Source organism: Scomber japonicus, chromosome 23 (genome assembly GCF_027409825.1).
Source record: "Scomber japonicus isolate fScoJap1 chromosome 23, fScoJap1.pri, whole genome shotgun sequence".
NCBI classification, from domain to species: domain Eukaryota; kingdom Metazoa; phylum Chordata; class Actinopteri; order Scombriformes; family Scombridae; genus Scomber; species Scomber japonicus.
In genome coordinates this window covers 18958923-18982047 of record NC_070600.1, presented here as the reverse complement: position 1 = coordinate 18982047, position 23125 = coordinate 18958923, and the positions used below count along the sequence as shown (strand labels likewise).

The window sequence follows — 23125 nt, the reverse complement described above, 5'->3', positions numbered from 1 at the left end:
TGGTTTCAAATGAAGTGTGATTATTATGTCTCTTCACAGTGCTATGTTAGACTACGTGGTGGATGACACTGCTTTGTTTTTTCCTAATCTCATATTCTCAACACTATATCACACTGTGCATGTTCGACTGACTTTAAGAATAAGCAAAAATTGTACAACCAGAAACCAAAAGACTTCTGAGGTGCTCTCTCAACTAGTAGCTTTAACAGCATTTTAGGGTGTTTCGTTATGCTTTTAACCGATTTCACAGTGATGATGAAATGCCAAGACACCTTTGGGTTTTGCATCACTGCAGCTTTCCTCACAAAAATCAGCTCTAACCTCACTGGGTGACTCCCTGAGCAACAGTGCCTCTGTTTGGCAGCACCCATGTATCAATCTGTACAATATTCTGCTCAAGAAAGGAGTAGACATGAGATCCTGAGACAGACAATACAGGCAGGAAACAAACTAGATAAAACATCATGTCATTTCTTGGATGTTGTTAGTGCACTTGTTTTCTCTCTCCCTTCCTTCCGTCATGTGGCCTCTTACCATTAAGTGGCCAGTGGCGGGGTCAGATATCATGGCCTCGTTCTGGACAGTGTTGGCCTGGACCAGCTCCTCTTCCTCCCTCCTGTTTTTCTCCCCTGCGTCGTCATCATCCAGCTCATCCAGGCTCTGAGCAGAAGAGAAGGGGAGACAACACAAAATGTCACATCAGTGTTGGGCAGTGTGAAGACAGTCACTCAGATTATTTAAATGCAAGCAAGACATGGATTTCGGAGAGAAATCAGGTGATGGCAAATAATTGTTAAACCTTCATGACCATATTTTTATAAAGATGCACTTTATTTTTCCCCACACTGCTGCCTCAGCCATTCACTCTCACAGTTGTAAAAGCCCTGCTAGAAACCTGTTAGTTACCCTTTCACACAACCAAGAAATCCGATTTCTCAGACAGTAACAGTAACTCGGTCACTCCAGTACATGTAAACACACTGACAGATGTGCGGTGACAGGCGAGGTCGTTCCCACCATAACAGCAATGTTAACCCCTAGCTCAACACAGCCAGGGTCTCTTCTTAATCCTCTTAAGACATGATCACATTCACTTCCAGGAATGTACGAGGAGTCGCAGCTCTAACACTACGCAAAAACTGGATGCGATGTGGTGAGCCAACAGGAAGACGGCCTGTTTGGGGGCCTTTCACCTCCTGGGGACAGTCAGAGGGGGATTTCTGACTGGTGGAATGTCCCTTGAAAACACAATAAATGACACACACAGAGCAAACATCCCTGTAACAGTACAAAGGAATAAGGAGTTAACTTTCATTATTTAAGTAGAGATCTTGCACATTGCTGCAGAAAACCTCCAATTTGACTCCCTTGCAATCTGGATTCGTAGCTTCCTGGTGAAATATGTGCTTCCTATTTGCATTACTTAATCTCGCTCAGTTAACGGGTTCATGTGTCGGGAGCCGTGACGAAGCATTGCATAAAAAGAACTCGACATTAGGATGGATGGTTGGATCATGACGAGAGACAGAGATCGAGGGCCAAACTCCCAGAGGGGGCACAATGCAAACCAGTCTTTCCTGTTTCGCGCTGCGGGGCGAACAAAAGGTGCCCGCTCGACAGGACCTTCAGTGGTAAAAATAGCTTTACAAGGTTTACAAGGAATGCAGTCATTTGCAAAGCCTTTCCTGCCAAACGGTTTATCAGTTGTCCTCGGGGAAAACGTCAGCTCCTTTTCTATTTGACTCTCGCTCTCAGGCTGATGTTTGCACTCTCTTTCCTCCTCTTGCATGCATGTACAAGCAGGGCGGACACAATGACAGGAACGAGCCCTGTAATAAATCCTCCTAATTTGATTTCAATTCTGTAGTCATTGCCATAGTTTGTGGTATTCTTGCACGATTTTAAAACTTTAATTTGCATCCAAGTCTACACATGAAACATTTTCTGAATTAATTCATAGCTGCCAACTTAAAAGGGGCACTATTTCAGGATTTGGAGCAGACAATATGTGGGAAATAAGGGGTGGAAGTTTTTGAGTTAAAAAAAAATGAAATTAAACAGAAGTCTGTCTGTGTCAACAGTAAAATGTGCAGTGACTAACCATTCAGCTATGCACAAATGTGCCTGAAATGTGGAATCGGGAATCTCAAAGTTTATTTTGGATGGGGAAGGAGCCCGTTTTGCCCTCCAGTATTCCAAATTGCTGTGCATTTCTTCTATTCCAAATAAAGGGAAAGAGGGATTCGTGTGTAACCATATAAGGGATGTTTTTGCTTCTGACATCATCAAAATGAGTGTGGATTTTTCTGGCCAATTTCTTACCTTTGGACGATAGAAACGAGAAGAGAAGGTGTGGAAGGATGAATGAGCGGTACTATGACTGATGTTTTGACTTTTGGGAACAATGTGTTCATATTTTACCATTATGAGATGTTCTACATTGGAAGTTCTTAAAAGGTTAGATAAGATTTTATGAAAAACAGTGTCAAAGATACAAATCACAGCTCTTAAATTTCACCTCTTGCTCTTCTGCTAGTGGTTGAAGATGCGGCACATTTCATAGATCACTCTCCAGTTCGCAAATGAAAAAAAAGTGACTGTACAAAGTAGCTAATGCCAGCCAACACATTATTTACACATACTGACAGGATGTTTCATGTTGTTTCATTGAGACTAATGATCTTGTCGAGTGTATATTTAATATTTTGCGGGATGACTTTGCACAAGTTTGACCGAGCTAACAATAGCTCATTTGAATCACGCTTTTAGCTAAAACAAACAACATAGAAGAAGACTGCTGACACATGTGGCTTTTTCCCCACAAAAAAAAAAAAAAGCAAAGTCTTAATCTGAATTTCTGTTTTGGCCAGCTGGTTTCTGCTCAGCTGTGACAAATTACGTCTGATGGAAGCATTTTTTAGGCCAAACCAGGACTTTTAGATTAATTGAAAGTACACCAAACATTTCAATATTGCGGTTTTACATGCATGATTAATCCTGGAAACAAAGTCTTGATATATGTTCACGTATGATTAACTGCTCCCTAATAAGCCATATTACACCAACATCAACACAATTAAAAACATGAGTGTGAGCGAAGAGAAGCAGCCAGATTTCCAGAAACGTCTGTGCTTCCTGTTTATGACGGGACACTGTCAGGGCCTCACAAGAGTGTTTACTTAAGTGAAACAAGTAAAGGACGTATCCTGGTTTGCTCCAGCCTCAATACGCGTGTCTGTCACTCTGCACATGAAGAATTAAAGAAGCTACATCTGGAGAAAAGCGTCACGCTCTATTGGAATGTCTGTTGTGGTTGGAAACTCTGTCTTTGGGGAGAAAAATGATCAGTCGTGTATTCTGAAACTCGGTACTCGGCTGCAAGAATTTGATTGCATATGATCCTTTGTCTGCACAACCGCTGTGGCATTTGTCTTTTAAGTCGCTGTCAGAGTGATGCTGTTTGATGCTTAATTAGAGCGAGTGGGGTGCATTGTGGGGTAGCAGCAGGCATTGACATCAGTCAAAAAAAATACAGAAGAGGTAAGAAAGGCTTAACCGCCAAAGACTGTCACCAATTGTTCAGCAGCAGGTACACACAAGCAGAAGAAGGAAGTTCTTGTTCACATAAATCCTTCTTATGTAAGCAGGAACATTTGAAAAAGTTATATGAAATAATAACTAAAGTCTAAAAGAAGTATGAAAGTATAATGTGCTATAAACTCTAAACAACTCTAACAAGGTAGATAAAGTATAAAGTATTCCAGTGCAGGGATTAATTTTGCAATAATCCTCCAAAACAGCGTCAGTATTCAGTATTATGTGAAGACCTTACATAATCTACATACTGTTTATCTTTCACATATTTTTATTTAGGCAGAGGTTTAGCTAGAGGTCCTTTTTCTTCTCCCTGCATATTGTTTTCCATGTTTTTCCATCTGTTTGTTATTTGAGGTGCAAAAAGAAACTCAACCCTCAATGTGAAACTTGCTGTACATTACCCTCACTGACATAATACTGTAGAGGCACTTACAGCTACAGTGACATGCAGTGATCAAAAGATTCATGATCTGTGAGCTATATCTAAAAAAACAATAATAATGATTTTTGGGCGCGGTCTTTTACCCATTTAATTAGATTTTACATTATTGACCCCAGTCTGATTATATGTGAAAGTGTGTTACTCAAAAGGAAAAGAAAATGTATTGTCATTGATAAAAACAAGTAAAAAACAAAGATGAGGGTAATATCATAATCTTTTTTATCAATATACATCACAATGTCTGCAAAATTACCTAAAATAATCACATTTAATGTTTGATGCATTGCAACTGTCCGTCAGACACAACTCTCAGGAGTTTGTAAAACGATACCACCAACGATCACACTGCTTATTGGACGTATATGTTCAACATTAAATCCTACCTCCCTAAAAATGTGTTTTTTTCCATAGACCTCAATCAGATCCAACATGCTCATGCTGCTATGTCACCCTGCCAGTGCCCAGTCCACTTAAACCTCAGATTTATCTCTAAACAAGCAGAGGTCACCTCCGCCGGAGGCAGCACACTCTTATACAGCGGGCTTAATGACTTGCGTGTATTAATCACCTGCCACTCGCCGCAGCACAGAGACTTCATTAAGATGATCTATTAGAGAAGAGGGACGCTGGCACACTGATGCCCACTGTCTTTTAATCAGGACTGTCGGTCAGCTCAGACAAGAGTAGAGACGTGCACAGCGCTGCGCTCAGGTATGGCAGAGATCAAAGTGAGGACATTCACCCTGGAGCTGCTGACTGACTAATGTGACACTACAGGCTGCCAAGGTCAGTGTTAGGTCCAGGAGAGGTAAGCCAGCTCTGAGCAGGAGTGAGACATCACTTGACAGCCGTAGAAATGTGTAACAGGATTTACACTGATCTCTGGCAAAATGTTACATCTACTCCTGTAAACTAAATTCAAACACATTTTCTCTCACCCGACATATTTTCAAAAATGAAAATCAAAGTATCACAGAGAGTTACTGGAAGGTCTGAGGGAAATGTGTTGAAGGATTACCAAATGTTTGCTCACATTTAATTGAACATGCAAACACCTAATTTCTGCTTTTCTCACCAAACTTTAAATCTTTTTTGGCCTTTTTTTTTGCCTGCAGACTTTTCAGATTGAAATCTCTCCTTTTCAAGTAGTGGCCAAAATGTCAGCACTTAAAAACAGCATGCAGAGAAAGGAAAGGAGTGACGAAAATAAAGAAAAAGTCATTAAAACATCGTTTCACAGCAACAACTAAGGTTGTACATTTTCATGATTTACCACCATACTAATTTATGACTTATCACCGCCATCATCCCTCATCTGGTTCCAATCACTAAAATCTGATGCCTTTTCATTTGAATTAAGTTCCCAGACTTGCACAAGAGAGGGTTGTTTGGGGACAGAGTCAAGTCAAACAGCGTACAAGACATTCTTAAGAATCAAAGCTTGTATTGGCCACAAAACCCCCCCGCGAGTTCCTTTCTTCACAATCGGTCGATTATCAAATGAAAGTCTTTCACTTTTTGAACTTGAAATCTGTTTGACCCCTTGTTTTCACCCTGAGTGAGACTATAATATTTTAATCAGCACCCAGCCAGACCTCAAAATGAGTTTCGCTTTACATAGGGGGATACAAAAAAGAAAAAGCTTTCAGCAAACAAACAGCAGGGGTCCACTGTGATTGTTGACCCAGAGATAGCAGCATCAGCATTCCTCTGGATGTGTCAGATGGAGCTGAGGCGTGAGGGCGGGCCAGTCAGGCTCAGCAGAAATCTTTGACTGTCTATAAGAGCTTTCATCCATCTGTGGGAAACAGCCCTTTGGCACACTGCAAGTTTGCTAAACTTGTTCTTTGGTCTATAACCTCCACAGTAGGTTGGAACAGAGCAGCAGTTTTGACCGGGGCTTGTAAAGAGTCTGGCTGTGGATGTGTTTTGGTTGTTTTTGTGTGTGTGAGTGTGTGCAGAGTTGGGAGGATAGAGGAGTATTTGGAACTTTTTTTTTTCCTCCCTCGATTTATTTTCAATTGACTGATATCAGTTCCAGTTGTAGTATTTTTTTCTTTCAGTTATTTTGATGCAGGACAGATGGACTACGGCACTTTAGATAAGATATACTTTATTAGCCTTGGAGGAATTTGTCTTGGAGACTTGAAGTGTTACACATACTGTAGCTGCATACAGAAAAATACAAGGTACACACAATATTATCTCCATATGTACGAGACACAGGGCAGACACAAACTATACTACTGTACATAAAGTTTATACTATTCCTAAAATAATAGATCACAGTGTTCTGTGGTCAGTAAACTGTCAGATCATATTTAAAAGAATTCAAATAATACTAAAGTTAAAAACCAGATGTGCGAAGGAGGCAGTGTCCATGAATTCGACATGGTATTAGACATGATACGCGCTCGCTAGCTGTCAGGTTTTACACATGAAAACATATTTTAGATCCCGGTACATAAAAATAAAAACTGTGCGATAGATTAAACTCACACAGGTTCTTTGTTCGGCGGGTCTCGTGGAGGTGGGGACAAAGGAGAGCTTGAGACAGTTGTTTTTGCATTTAGTGGCTCTGTATTGTCTACCACAGAGTAACAGCTCATACTCTTAAAATATTGATGGGTTCTTGGGTATTCTGTGTGCTTGTCTGTTTACAGTTTCCTCATGGGTAAAAAGGAGCGATGGGTTTATTTGTTCGCTGTCACTTTCAAATCAATTTTCACCGTGTTGTTGACCATGGTGTCTTGAGGAGGGTATACATCAGTTACAATACCTTAAGACAAGCTTATATTTGACTAAGAGAGCTCTACATAATGCATTTGAAGGACAGGGGCGAACAGCATGTTCTCGCCACTGAAGAGGGCAGTTTAGTGTGTTTTTGCTAACCAGGAGGGCACCTTAGCACGCGTTTTGGCTCCCAAGAGAGCACCTTAGCACGCGTTTTGGCTCCCAAGAGGGCACCTTAGCACGCGTTCTGGCTCTCAAGAGGGCACCTTAGCACGCGTTTTGGCTCCCAAGAGAGCAGTTTAGTGTGTTTTGCCAACCAGGAGGGCACCTTAGCATGCGTTTCGGCTCCCAAAAAGGGCACTTTAGCGCGCGTTTTTCAACAGTTGGGCCACGAGAGGGGCCGTCTGCCCCCCCTGCTCCCCCCTTGTGCACACCACTGCATTACAACACAGGGATGTTTGCAAGAAGACCTTAAATAACCCTCTTCACTGCTTTAAAGAGGCTTACTGCGGCCCCATGCTGTGCGTCTGACCCTCAGCGGACCGTAATAGACTTGTGGCCGTGACCCCTCTGCAAGCACAAACTGACTCTGAAGTATCTGTAGTTTACTAAGCTTTTCATCAACGCCATTGGCACTGTGTGAACCCTGCAGCTGAATATTAATCCAATGAATTAATTTAAACAACAGCAGTATTTTTGGCTGTCAAGCATAGATGTAAAACATTCATTATCAATTCAAAAACAGGATCCAGCTGTGGATGAGTTCCTTAAGTGCTTCTTGGGGGGAAAATTAAAAGCAGGAGGAAGATGAAATTAAGAGTTACAGGTTCCGTAAACTGCACTTAATGAGTCAAAGCAACAGTGCAGCATAACATGTCAGGCAGTGTAAAACTGTAAAACATTGTTAACGGATGACATTAACTGATTATGTTTAATGCCATGAAATTATTCAACATCATGAAAATTGTGTAATTACATGACTTCCTGATAAATATTTAGCTGCTGGTTGAAATTATGCGTAACAGATTGGCTTTACATAACCGGAGAGAAAATACCACATGTGTTGTGCTTTTTCAAAAAATGATTTCAGATGCTATTTTTTGCCTTCTAAGATAAAACCCTTCTTATCCATTCCTGCCAGAAACAGGGATTTCACAACATGTAGTCGAGTGCTGCTACATGTACCTTAATCTTATTACTGCATCCACGGTACCTGAGGTGGGAATAAACACCTAAACAAGGTCAGAAGCCCTGTGTGTGTGAGTGCCTGTGCAATAAAAGTTAAACACATTTCCTTTTGAATCATAAAACTGGACCACTGCTTGTTTTTGTGTTTTGCATTCTGTTTCCTCCAGGTGTAAACATTGTCATCCCAGGAAATGGAGAGCAGGCCGTTTTTATCTTTCTTGTGTGTTTGCTTAAGTTTCCTCCACATAAACGTCACTGACCTGCTTCTGAATGGAGTGGACACAGTCTGTAGTCGCGGACCCATTTTGCAAGTCTGCTGTTTGCTTTCTTTAGTGTTTGACCGTGCAGAGGACTGTACACAAACTGACATTGATTGGTCCGTGTCACTGAACCAACAAGGGAGGGAGAGACTTGGCTTTTTTTAATCTCGCTTTTCTAGCTTTTTATAAACTCTGCTAAACAAATTCTTCCACTTTTCCCTCACAATTCTCATCCTATCAAATTAGATTCTTGGGGTATAAAATGATGCATCCAAAAAAAATGAATCACTGATAATGATATGACGTGTATCATATTACCATACCAAGTTGTGCATGTGCATATTTGAAGCTCATTACCTCACACAAACACTTCACACAGCTGCCTTGCAAACTGTTTTTTTCCAACTATTTCATTCCCTCCATGCAGTATGAAGATCTACGAGCTTACTTGCTTGAGCTTGCATTTCATATTCCATCATAGAGGATCATCAAGTCTGCCTTCATTTTTGACAGAAGTAGTCTACATTAGCATTATGGAGGTAACTCAGTGCAGTCTTGTCTAAAATGATATGCACTTCATCTGCATTAAAACTCAAAGACAAAAAATAATGTTTACTTTTACTGTGTTGGATTTGTCACTGGAGCATGTGTAAAGATTTGAATGATTTCGATACTGATCAGAGGCTGCAGGGAATATCAGTGTGAAGTAAGCGTGTAGTAACTATGATTAAATGAGAAAATTTAAGAGCAAAATCAGAGGCTTGAGAAGTTAAAATAATACAACGCTTAGTGAATTTAAATCAGCACCTACATGAAGTGAAACTTTACGATTTTTGTCTGCTGGGCAACACAAATGTTCAGTTATCCTAACATGCCAGTACTGACACTCATCCTCTTAACACATGACATTGAGTAATAACAGCGTTCTCCCTGAGTTAGGGCAGGAGCTCTGGGCCGTCTTGTGAGAGGTAAGATAGTTTTAACATCTGTGTGTCCCGACCACAGACTGGGATGGTTGCAACTCAAGCCAGAATCGGACGGTGGGGGCAGGCTGGTGGTGACGGCTGCTAGAGCGTTTAGCCCCGGCAGTCTCTCCTGAGTCCTGCTTCCCCCGGCATTGAGTCCTGTTCCTGCATAACCGGCAGTAATAACGGGGTGCCTGCTGTGTGCTGCACGGAGGCCGCGGGGGGAAGTGATCCTGTGTTTTGTCTAACCCCTAATCATGTTTTTGCCCCGGTGCTGGCATGCGCACTTCTTCTTCCTTCCTGCTCTGATGTTTTTTTGCACAGCACGGCATAAGAAAAAAAGAAAAAAAAAAAGAAGCACAAACCCACCCAGTCCTACCGAGCTGCAGCATGACAGTGGCGTTCCAACACATTTTTTTTTAATTGTACATATGTTTCTAGCAGCTCTCGTGGAAGCACAAAACCACTGAGTAACCTAGTTGTTTTCTATCTCTCAGCCCATCATCAGGAAGGGTTTAGAAAACCACACAAGCAGCTAAAAAATCATAAAAAGAAAAGAACAGATGATGAAGAGCCAGGAGACAAAAGGGCACAGAGGCAACAGCCAACATCCTGCTGCCTCTCCATGTCCTGCTTCATCCTCCGTTTCTCTTCCACAGTCTGTTCATTTAGGCTTTTATCTTAACATCTAAAAATTAGAAAACAACTTTTAAAAGGTCTTACTGGCTTTTTTCCAAAACTTTAAAGCACATCTTACCGCCTTTGTCAGCAGATAGGGTCGGTTCAAGTTTGCTTAGAAAATTCCATTCACAGCTGAAGACACATTTTTATTGTCAAACAACTATTCACTGCTGCTATTTTCAGGCTCAAATAAAAGTGAATTAGGGATCTGCATGAACATCAGATCTCACAAATACCATTTGTTTTGTTATATAAAAGGGATTCTGGTGCATAAATCAGCAATTAACTTTGTGTTAAGTTTCCTGAGTTGTGTTCATCATAATTTACTGAGCCCATGTTAATAGTTTAGAGTGGCCACACAGCACCAGTGAGTGGCACAGCATCTAGAGATCTGGCGTCTTGCCTATTTTTTTTCCCCATGTGACACACCATTCTCTGTAAAATAGACATACTGACATTGTACCAGTAATATTACACCCGTCACTATAGTTTCAATGTTCATATTTGTGAAATATGTCAACTTAATGACATATGGAGCTTCTTTTTTCGACTCCTCCTCCGCTTTCTGTCATATTAGTTCAAACTGGGACTCCTGCCTTTTCTTCTACCTGCTACCAGGCAGATATTTGGTATTGTTACTTCCCTTACTTGTTGTCAGTTTTCCTTCTGACATTTAGTTTGAAGGCTTGTTTGTCAGAATGTGTTTGGCTTGTTTGGGGGAACTTGGTGCGGTCACAGTGGGGGTTTCACTAGTGGAATAATCAATAAAAAAGTCATGTCCTATGTGAGGAGTGAAGCTTTGTGGTTGACACAGAAGTAGGCAGAACCAGACCCAGAAAGAACAAGCTCAGAAAGAAATGTATTTACTTTTTATAATTGAGCACATACTTCTTAACCTTTTTCTAAACTAAATATAAATGAAATGTATAAAGAGAGTCCAACGCTATGAAAGATTGGACTGGCAGTAGCAGCATATTAAACTCAACTGAATCTGTTCCTATCAAGAATGTTTGGATAAATGGAAAATCAGTGTTACGGATAGAGGTGAGATATCCTATTAAATGCAAAAAAAACAGCCACTGAGAGATAAACTGAGTGCATGTGCTGTATATCTGAATGTATGCATATTTACACTTGTGACAGAGATGGATAGGAAGGATAACGTGTACCTAACTCAGACTTAATAACATCTTATCTCCTGGCCAGTGTTATCAGCAGACTATAATATGGCCCCTGACCCCAAGCTGTGGCTCTCCACAAATTTCCTCCTTGGAATGTCTGGTATCTCGTCACGTGTATGTCTGATCCTCACTTTGGCCCACAGCATGATGCCAAATGGCTTGTTTAACATCTGGTATCCCAGTCCATTCTTCAATTTTACCATCGAAGCCTCTTGAGAGGGTTGGACTCGGTCTACTTTGCAGCCTGGCATTGACTGAACTCGTCCACTTGGCAGAGGAGAAACAACCCCAGCGTGAAAACAGAGAGGTATTGTGTCAGCAGACCCCTTTCACAATGGATACTGAGCAAGAAGAAGAGACTTCTTGGGCCTTTGTGATGCTGACATTTGAGGAGCAGAAATCTGTCCTGCCTCTCTGTTGATTGGGTTTATCTAATGAGAACGAGGTGGTCAGAGGGCCAAGTGCCATTCAGCCCTCGCTGCCTTTCTGTTAGGCCATCGTGTTTTTTTGGCGGCTGACGCTGGGTTTTCTTGGCTTCGGGTTTGGGCTCATTCAGAGCTCCAACAACTCAGGGACTATTCAGGTTTCATAGACCTATCAAAAGAACCACAGACATGCTGGGTAGGAGTAAAGCCAGGTCCAAAGCATCCAGGAAGCTACAGAAATGGCAGCAGCGACCACAGTGCAAATGGTTTTCTCACATTCTCGGATTGCTTGATGATACTGCTGCCAAAAGTCCTCCAAAATGTAGAATGTGAACTGGTTATAAGGAAAAACAACCTATCCTATGAACGTTTTAGTACAGGTTACTAAGCTGGCATCAAAGCATCAGGCTTTGGTTTTTAATGTGCAACAATAATTGGTCTCTGCAATTACGCTCGATATTTCAGTGCTCAAAACATTTGGGTTTTTTTGCTTCACACAGTCTCTTTTATGCTATTTCAAAAGGTTTGCTTTCTCCCCTTTTCAGGTGTATATAAAATTGATTTAATCATTTAATTACTATGGATTCTAAGCAAGTGAGTCATTTTCACAAACAAAACAAAATTAACGATGTTAGGTAATGTCTTAATATAGAGTGAATTATAACATGCAGGTGTTGTGGTGTAGAGCTCCCTGCCTCTGATTTGTTTAGATGCATGTTCTTGTTTATCAGCCCTGATTCATCAAGTTTTTGGATTTTGATTTTACAGCGTTATTGGCTAGGGCAGTATAGAGGCAGACAGGTTTGGTTTTGTCTTATAAGTATTGGTGGATTATTGGGTTATTCTATGATGTTTAGTTCTTATTCAACACCAAAGTTGTTTCTGACAGAAGAGACAGTCTCATTCACAAAGGAAGATATTATTATTTCAAGCACTGATGATTTCACTTCTAGAAGTCTATCGTGTTATTGTATTATTGAGGTATTGTGATTCATTCTGAATTCGAGCTAGTTCCATATTTATTAGAAAGAAAACCAGAAATAGTTAAGAAATACATCTTTCATTACCAATCCTGGACTTATGCATTTGTCTTCCTTCCCTGTTAGGCATCTACACATTGTTTATAATACTGTAGGTTGCTCTGATCCCATGTGTCCAATTAAAACTGGTGCTGATACTGACCTTATTAGGCAGATTGGGTTATCAGCAATGACGTGACTTTACATTGTTTGAATGTCCAACCCAAGAAAAAATACAAATATGAAAAAGACAAAATATCTCATCATTCATGACATTTGCTGTCAATATATTCTTCTTTCTTTTCTTTTCTTATAATGACAAGAATATGAACCTGGGATCAATGAGAACCAGAATCAATACTGAGAAGTTGAAAATGTATCGTGAAATGCGTTACCTACTGAAATACTCCGCCAAAAGATGCCAAATGAACATGTCTATGCAGAATAATGAGGATCCTTCTGCACAGCGCAAAAGACTATAACTGAGATGGCCCGAACCTGCTGAGTGACTGATTATGAAGATTATGAAGACAGCTCTTGAAAGAACAAGAACTGGTGAGTCAGCCTCGCCCTCTGTGTGTGTGTGTGTGTGTGTGTGTGTGTGTGTGTGTGTGTCTGTCTTTGTGTGTGTGTTTGTTGAAGTAAGTGCCGGGCAGCTGGAGAGCAGTAGCAGCCTGAGGGCACCTGATGGCACTGCTTAACCATCCTGCTACCCGACCAGCACCTGAACAACACACCTGGCAATCAAAGGTTTGAGGTTGTGTCACATCTCCTGGTAAACACAGCAGCTGCCATCATGGAGGCTAAAACAGGACAAGGATCAAAAGCTGTCCTGAAAAACACTGGTGTGACTGAATAGGTAGCAGGCATCATATTTAGTTTTTGTACTGGAATTATCTCAGTAGCTTTTTACTTTTTAAAATGTCTTTCTCTTTTATTTAATAGGACTCTTGGTGAGACTCTAAAGTGCTTCCCTTCTTTAATTAACATGACAAAAAAACTTTAGCTGTAGATTCTTTGAGCTAACATGAGCAAACAGCTTGATTTTCACTGTTTTAGCTAGCTAATAGTCAAATGTACAACAAGATCATGATGGTTGAGCATGATTAGAGGATATTCACAGTTATTATAACACAAAATCAATCACCTTTGCGTAATATAATGGCTTGTTTCTAGTGGAACTCAATTTCTATGTTCCTCCGGTAAGGCTGCCAAAAGGTCTTTTACATTTAATTGTTAGACAGTTTAAGGGACACTAAGATCCATCAAACCAGCAATTTATGTCTGTGAATGTGAACTTTACTATTATTTTGAGTTAATTGTCATATCCATCATGTCCAAGTTTGATATTAAACTAAAACGCTCGATTCAGGAAACGTCTGCTACCAAAATTTGCCAGCTAAAACATTTCTACAGAGGTAAGGATGTAAGTCATTGGGGGGTGGGGGGTTGGATATTGTCTCTTTCAAAACAGCAGCCTGGCAAATTTGGCATTCAATCTCATACAGCACAAAAACAGTGTGGATGCTCAGGATGCCAGGGCACTTGGGCATTGTAGTTTGCTCACAGTCTTGATCCAGTCATTAGTGAAGAATGGCTTAGAAAGCAAAGATTTCCTCCTGAGATTGTTTCCTCTCCTTCTTTTTTAGAAAGGGTCCGGCTTGTTGGAGAGGAATTTCTAAGCCTAAATCACGGCCTAATTAAGGAGATAATGTCTTGTAGACACAAAACAAATACCTCCGCCAACCAGCGTACTCTGTGGTTTCAGAGCAGGTCACAATTCAATTATTTTAGACGGAGTGCCTTGTGAGGCAAAGGGCCATCTCTTAAAATTGAATTTACCAATGGGAGTACGATGCTGTATGGGAAATAAATTGTCTTTTTTGTCTTGTTAGCTCTGGCTCCTTTTATATTTTCCACAACATGTGCTTCCCTGGAAAACAACAAAGAGCTCACATTTTTCCTTGCAGTCAGAGAGCGAACATTAGCATACCACTAATATCTTTGACAGAGAAACGCCACAAACATACGCTGCCTCCTCTAGTTTATAAAGATTACATAAGTCTACACATGAGGGGAATAAATAAATAACCCCATTGCAAAATCTTTATAATTGATACCATCTGCAAACCGCTCCATAGTGAGACCCCCCCCCTCCACCCCCCTTCCCAACTGAATCCATCTGTTCTAATTCTTATCGTACCCCTCGTTGTTTTTTTTATAGACCCTTTTATGGTGGAAAGAAAATCTCAGTTGAGATGAAACCCAATCAATCTTTGGATTATTGGAGGAATTTGCTGTTTGGATGCTGCAACAAGAATGTGCTCGTTTCACTTACTCCTTCCATTTTCTCATTTTTCAAAGATGAAGTTAAACATCAGCAGGTGTAACAGGTGACTGATGCTGGCAGGTTTGATCCTGATACTGAAAAGTGTCATTAGCCTTGGTTTTGGTTTTGATAGCCAGTTCTGCTTCTTACCTGATTTATGAGCAATATACCTGGATTAGCTCAACTTTCTTTTATCTCTTCTCAATCCTTTTTTTATTGTGCGAATCATTAAAGTAGTTGGATTGTTAGTTTCACTTCCTCTTTCACCTGTCAAAATGTTAACAACAACAGATGGCAGGTGTGATCATCTGTAGCTCATTAACATTGATTTCATGAGTGCTTGCCCAAAGTCAATATTCTCTCTACATACAGGTGTCATTTAGATTGCTCGACAATCACCAGTGGACTTTAAATGATTTTGCATCTCATAGCAATATAATAAATTCATACACAAAATCTAACTGAATTGAGACCTCCAGCAATCAGAGCAGGTAGCTGTGAAAAAAGCTGCATCGTGTAAGAGTTTCAGGTTGTGTCATGACATGAACATTATTTAGGCTATACTTCAAAACTACTAACAAATGGTTTTAATTATTAATCACATAATTTGCAAATGTTCAAAGTTAAACAGACTGAATAAATGGATTTGAAACGGTTCAGATCTGACAAGTAAATTCAATGCTGCCTCAGATTTGATAAAATACTTTGGAAGCCCAACCTTAACAAACCATCTAAGCTGCTTTCTGATGTTACTTCCAAGAAGAGCATTAAACCCATACCAAACCCCAAACCTTGCTTGATATTAAAAAGCATGACAAATGTGGAATGATAAATCATGCCAAATTTTAAGTGCCTCTTAATAACATATCCTCAGCCCTTTTACTTTTGCCTGATATTGCATGACAACTTATGTGGTTGAACCCATATGTGGAATTCACAGTTGAGCCCAGTAATAGCCCATGGGAGCAGCTCCTCCAAATAAACAGCAGACTGAGCACTATCTACCTACCGCACAACACAGCAGGAGAGGGGCCTCTGGGACTACTGTAGCTATGAGTGACATGGCTTACAAAAGGAAAAACAATGAGTGAAAAACACAGGGAACACTTCTATTTAAAGCCCACGTCTGCCAGCCTACTCTCTCTTTGCAATACCATTCTCCCCTTTTCATTTCTATTCAAGAGGACTCCTGTTGAGAGAGCAACCATTCCAGATGGGAGAAAGCTGGGTGGCGGATAGACCAAAAATGATTTACAATCTAAATCAAAAAGGCGGCTGACATCCTCTCCCCTATTCATGAATGACAGAAGTGGCAGAATAAGATGTTAGGGAGAGGGGGAGAGAGAGAGAGAGAGAGAGAGAGAGAGAGAGAGAGAGAGAGAGAGAGAGAGAGCGAGAGAGCGAGAGAGCGAGAGAGAGAGAGAGAGAGATGGCTCTTTAAACCACCATGTTTAAAAGCTGTGCACAAGACGAGCACAAACACCACTTCATCAACACATTCCCAAACCATTCGGTACCATTAAAAGAAAAGCCTCCAAAACCAAAAACATGTTCTGTTTACTCTTGTGCGTTTCTGCCTTCCCTTTGTAAACCAAGCAATTACACAAAGTTCACAAACATGTGACTAATTTGTTCTGGTTGCTAGTCAGATATCAACATGGGCGAGTGACAGGTGTGTGCCATGTGGATGAAGTTTAACGTGAGAAAATCCAAGAAATTGGCACCGCGGCTCGACCTGCTGGAACCCATGTGATGCAATGAGATGAAATGTTAATAATCCCTGCACAAGAACTGCTGCAACAACAAAAAAACAACAAACCATGAAGGTAAGGTAACTAATGAAAGTGCTGATAGGGAATGTGTGATGATTGTGTGTTGAGCAAAGTGTAAAGTTTCAAAGTAAATGTGTATCTTTGTGGACATAAGACTACAGTCATATAAAAAAAAGAAGTCATGCAAACAGGTCGCAATGTGCAAACATCCTTAAAATGCAAATACTTCTGGAAGTTATGTACCAACTGGTTCAGCAGCTGAAGTTTCCCTGCACATCACTGTGTGTCTGCATCATTACTGCAGAAATAAGACACTTTTCAAGCTGTGGAAACCATCTTTTAATGACTTTCACTATTTCAGCATCTGTTTCTGTGTGACTTCTGATTAATTTATCTCAATTTAAGTACAGCTACATGTGTAGTAATGGTTTTTCCTCATTTCCTGTTGTACTGCTGCCACGGTGACACTCCCCTCTCAGCTTAACAAACTACACACACCACATTTAATACAGTGCTACTATAATACGTGGAGTATTTTTATTTCATGTTCAAGTTAAGGTCATATTATACTCACAGCTGAAGTTACTAGATTACCAAGATTTACATTCTACGTACTAACCTTTATCATCTTTAAATGTAGTATTATAGTATAATATATGCTTTCTTATATACTGTACCTGATAGTATTAGTATTAGTATTTAAATGAGCATTTCCTACAACATTAAAATACTGCTAACACATTCATAAATCAGTAATAACAGCAATAATATTTGTATAATAACATTTAACAGTTTTATAATGAGCGCTTTTACTTGCGATACCTAAATACACATTGTTGGAGACACTTTTACTACTTTTGACCACCACTGTTTTCCCTGTAATGGGTTTTCAGCATGCTTTTATGTTGTTATAAAAAACCCTGTTATAAACCCACTTCAGCCTCTACAGGGCTAAGAAAAGAGTGAAGCAGTAGAATAAGCTTTCATAGCTCAATCAACAACGCTTAGGGTCACTGGACTGTTTTTTTTTTCTCTGAGAGAGTGATCATGTGCAGGAGGTGGAGGAGCTAAGGAGTAATATACGAATTAACATGAGGCACAATAGCAATGGTGCATATGAACGCTAGTCTCTGGTTGTGGAGGAAAGAGTAATCAGTCTGAAAACAGGCCCAGCAGTGAGCAGCAAGCCAGGTTCCAATATCAGAGGAATTTCAATGAACTGCGAGTGGATCCCCAGAGCCACGGCAGTGGGACACTCATCAAGTTTCTGTGGGTTTGCTTTGGCAGGTAACACCACATTCTCTCCAGAGTCGGCTCTTCTCGTCAGCAGAGATGAGTAGCAGACACTTAGGAAAATAACCATTTTCCCCCCCTGTGCAGCTGCCGAACATGAAAATTACATCTGGAGGAGTGATTAAACCTGTGTGGCCACTGACCACTCCAGCCAAACCACACTTGCTATCCCATTGCAAATGTTCCTGTACGTAGAGCAGAGTAAGATGTAGAGGAGAGTGAACAATATAAAAAGGAGCGCTTCCAGACAAAGACATACAAACCTAGAAGTCAGTGTTGTCGAGAGGATTAAAATGACAGGACAAGCCGCCAGTCCCTGAATGGAACCAGTGTTCAATAAGGAGGAGATATTATCTGAAGCCTCACAATAAACTGACTTAGACATCACTCTCATTTCATTGGCAGGTACAGTCTTATCTTCCTTCAACAGACACATATCAAAACATGAGACAACAAAGATATAGCAGAGAAGATGAGAGTCAGTTACTTTTTATGTGCAGCGGTGTGCTCGTACCCTCAGGCTGAGACAAACACAAGATCTTTGGCCAAGATTGTCATTTAATCAACTCCAGATATAAGAACAAAAACAAACATGTTTGCTCCTCCTCTTCACTTTTTGTCTGCTCACTGTGTGATATGATGCCCTCTTGTTAGTTAGAGTTGATAAAACAGCCCCTATACTACACACTGCTATAGTTTAAGATCTCCTCCAAATACGAGCGGTTGTTATTGCGTGATCAAAGTTTCAAACATAAGCCACATGATGATACCTGAGCTCCATTCACTGAAAACACTTTGACATGCAGTTGAAATGTCCTAACTGTTAGTAAGTGGACCTTTGGGCTTATTTTGTTACACTTCATAGCTGTTTTTGTAGTTAGGAGTAGTACTGCCAGTAGTTGGATTACATAAATTCACGTTGGTGAAATATCTAGATTGATCAAGCTCTACTCACTTTTCTTTGGAAATATTTTAACATAGTCTCTCTTTTTTAAAGATTAATGCACAAATGTATCAAATATATCTGGAAAAAGAGCTTGTTAAATGTCAATCTTTGATTTTCAGGTATGAAATATTAAATTATTTGTAACTTTTTTTACTTGAAATTGTTGAAACTGAATGGAAATGTATTATGAGATAGTTAGGTATAATGTCTTTTGATATTGATTCATTGTTTTCTGGCTATTTAAACACTGTTTTCACTTTTTATCATCATCTATTCTAACTTCAAGACCAAAATAAATAAAATCTGATTTTTAAAAACCCATGTTGTTAGTCAGAAATGAATGTATTCACTAACAGTCAGAAATGAATGTATTCACTAACAGTCAGAAATGAATGTATTCACTAACAGACAATCAAATTACAACTCTGGAAAGTTGCCACCAAAAAGTGTTGTTATATTTTGAGTGTGTTCCTGGAGCTGTCTCACCACTGTCTACAGTTTGTTTTAAATTTGTCCACCTCATTTTTGTCATGCAATGCATGAAAAATCAAGTGAATTGAATTCATTTTGTCGTACACACACTGGCATCTTTGAGTAAATGTAATTTTGTGGAATCCAAACCTGTTTAGAATTCTTATGAAGTCTGAAATTGGGATGCAGCGAAAGCTTCCTGCCTAAAATAAACATGTTGCTGGAAGCTCTTCAACAATGAGTGGGGGGAGATTTGATAAAGGCAGAAGAAGCTGGATGGGGAAGTCTACAGTACTGTGTGTGTGTGTGTGTGTGTGTGTGTGTGTGTGTGTGTGTGTGTGTGTGTGTGTGTGTGTGTGTGTGTGTGTGTGTGGCTGCAGTCTATGATTATGTTATATAATTTCCACTAGAGGTAACAATGGTTAGCCTTCTACTGCTGCATGCTGGCCTCCTCTCTCTCTCTCTCTCTCTCTCTCTCTCTCTCTCTCTCTCTCTTTCTCCCTCCTTCCCTCCACAACGATTACATCCTTCCTGGCATTAATGGGGTCAAAGCGGACTCTTATCTTTTTGGGGCAGGGAACTGTTTTTCAACGCAGGGTGACTTTGCACATGCCCTCCTTCCTCATTCCTTAAGGCCGAGAGCACTCTTAGGAAACTACAAGGTGCCATCTGCTCTCCCCATGGCAAACTCTGCGGTGCAATCAACACTGCAATTTCAACCATAAAACAGTGGTTAAATGGATTTCCCCTGCGGACTGAACGGGATTTGCACTGTAGAGGACTGAAAAAAGTCTTGAGTTTGAGTTGAGTACGTATCAAAGCTTTACAGCATTGCTTTTGGCACAAAAACAACCACATGTGGACATAATAGCTTGCTACAGTGGCACAAATTAAAGTAAAAACAACAACTACTACTACTACTACTCTCTAATGAAGTCACCAACTGATCCAGTTACGCAGGCTCCAAATAAAGCCATCTGATAAAGTGTGTTCACATGCACCAGAGCACGTAATCAGAATAAACATTAACAGGACTTTCTCACAATCACATTGACGTCACTTACTTACTTACTTACTGTATGTGGAGGAGCATGAGCAGAAATAAGCGGTCTGACTTCATGCTCACATTGCTTATTGCGGTTCTCTTAAAGGTTTTGATGTCCGTGTCAAACAATTAGCCACATTTTATTAGAATTATTAGTAATGTTATAAGAATTAGTCACAGATGTAATTTGAGATGATAATGAAACTAAAAGTAGAAGCTATTATTAGAATGACAGTTGGCGGTGTTATATAAAATCATGTTTCTCTTTGTCTTTGCTTTTTATGGTTTTTTATGGTCCTTTGAATGCCAGCACCTACTGTACGGCACTTTAGCCAAACCCATGAGAAGGATCTCCTCTCTGGAATCTGGCTTATTGTGCACTGGTTGTCTCATTGTGTGGTTGCTGGGTAAATTAGCGAGGTTTCCTAGGTTACATGGGATTATGCAATTAATCATCTTGTCCTTTGTTTCCTTTTATTTTATGATGGACAATTCTGTATTGGTCAAGTTTCTTTTTTAAATGTATATAGCCCAAAATCACAAATTTCCACAGCATACTACACTCTCTAACTGGGTTCAGATAAGGTAAAACTCCCAAAACTACCCTTAAAAGGGGAAAAAGGGATAAAAAATGGCTTTGCTAACAACATTTCTTTTCAGAGCTAATTTAAAAGTTGTGAAATCTGGTAAGAAACATGCAGCCACCCCACAGAGAAATGCTTGTTGGACATCTACCTCCTGTTCAGTTGGTAATTCCTCTTAATTTGATACCATGATTATGTCTGTGGTGCACTAGTACCACCAACCACTTAACTCACATTAATCCCAAATTACAATAAATGCTTTGATTTGGCGCTTAAAATGAAGCTGTGGGCTAAACCCAGTCAGTGATAAGCAATTTTAAACAGGGGGGGGGGGATATAAATCCTTTAAACAAAGACGTAAAGTAAATTCATCACAGTATCATCAAAAAGTTATTTGATATTTCTAAATGGTGTTTATCTTGAGTAACCGGAGATCTTTGTTTCAGACACAAGAAAGACAGCATAAGATGGTTTAGATCTCTTGTAAACACACACACGCACATCCTGTCAGGACATGCTGAACCACATAAAGCCAGCACACCATTGGATAAGAGTCATTCACACCAGGTTTAATAAAATATGAGATACATGAGTGTTTTCTTTCTTTTACCCAGTTGGTCACTAAGGGGCATTTCTTGTTTTTTTAAAATGGAGATTCTTGGTTTTAGCTGTCCTTCACATGAATTCCCTCCTCCTATCAACATACTGAAAAGTTGTTGAGCTGCCTGATGCAAGAAATTACTATTTACAATACATGCGGTCAAATTGGGACAAGGTCAGACCAGAAAATGCTTCCACCACAATAGAAAATGAGGAGGTAAAATGAGAGAAATGAGCTGATTACACACCAGAGTAACTGAGGTAAATAGCTAAACTACAGTGTTTATGCTTCCAGTCAAAAAATATGTTTTCACCATGAATTGATTGTGTTAAGGTTCATAACTGCTCCTCATATTTATTGATATTATATTGCATTATAATAATAATAAAAATAACTAGCTGCCTTAGCAGAACAACAGGTTTAAATCCTAACTTTTCATCACCTTCATGTATTCAATCAACACCAAATCGAGAGTGAATTCTCAGAAACCCGACACTGTCCCGGCTGTAATCTGATACATCTTACAATCTGTTGAAAGGAGGACAGGGGAACTGGACCCAGTGCAGCATGTGACACGCGGAGCTTTGATCATCATCCGAGGAGGCGCAGAGGTTGTCAGTTTGCTTTGACATCTGGAACAATCTGCGGCCTTTTGTGTTTTGACTGGTGTTTCTTTTCTTTTTATCCAGTTGACACGCCGACTATATTTTCTTCATGGTCGAGGGTTGTTTGGTTGATATGATCCATGACAGGAGGGACATGAGGATGAACCACTGAAAAAGGGTGATTGATGACAGCAATTATAGGTTTTATGACCCATATGAGTTGTTGGCTCATAAAGAAACACTTCATATATATATATATTTAGGATAGAAAGGGTAAGTCGCCATTCAGATATCCACAGGGGGTTTAGTTTAGTGTTAGTTTTAGTAGTGTTTAGTGAGCAGATCTTCGTCTCCTAGTGAGCAACAAAACAAGAAAAAAACACCAATCATACCCAAATCTCATCAGGTGAGAGAATGAAAGTTGCTGTTGTATGTTTCAATAGAAATAAATGCAGTCATTTTCATGTGTTGCTTTAATTCCATTTCATATTTGACCCAACTAAAAAAAATGTCAATCTGAACCCTTTTAATAGCAGAAATTTAAGGCTGCAACCAACAATTATTTCCATTATCAATGAATCTCTCAATGAATCATTTTTTTGAAATGTCAGAAAAAATGTGAAAATTGCCCCTTAATAATTTTATGGTGACATCTTCAAATGTCTTGTTTTGTCTGAAAAAGACACATAAAAGCTTAAAAATAATTAGTTTGGCATTTTACCTTTAAAAAAAGAGACAAAAACGATTATTTGTTCATCAAAATAGTTCCTGATTAATTTTCTGTCTCTCTGCTGATGGAGTCGTGGACAAATCATTGCATCTCTATATGACACATCCATCTTTATAATGTGGGATCTCTGCCAGTGTTTTTAATAGTGGAGCTGCCGTGCCTCACATTAAGTTAAGCGAGCTGCCGATCACACCTGAAGAAATTACTACAGTTTTCAAAAAACAACAACATAATATCAGGCTTGTTACAGCTCAGAGA

At 39.8% G+C, this 23125-nt stretch overlaps 1 protein-coding gene across 2 annotated transcripts in view; it reads right to left on the bottom strand.

Moving 5' to 3' along the window:
• The window catches only part of pawr (PRKC, apoptosis, WT1, regulator), a 66891-nt gene that overhangs the window by 19121 nt on the left and 24645 nt on the right, over nucleotides 1-23125 (bottom strand). For both annotated transcript variants that reach the window (XM_053313871.1, XM_053313870.1), the window contains exon 3: nucleotides 535-660. In XM_053313871.1, coding sequence (XP_053169846.1) covers nucleotides 535-660 — 126 coding nt within the window. The remainder of the gene's footprint in view (nucleotides 1-534; nucleotides 661-23125) is intronic.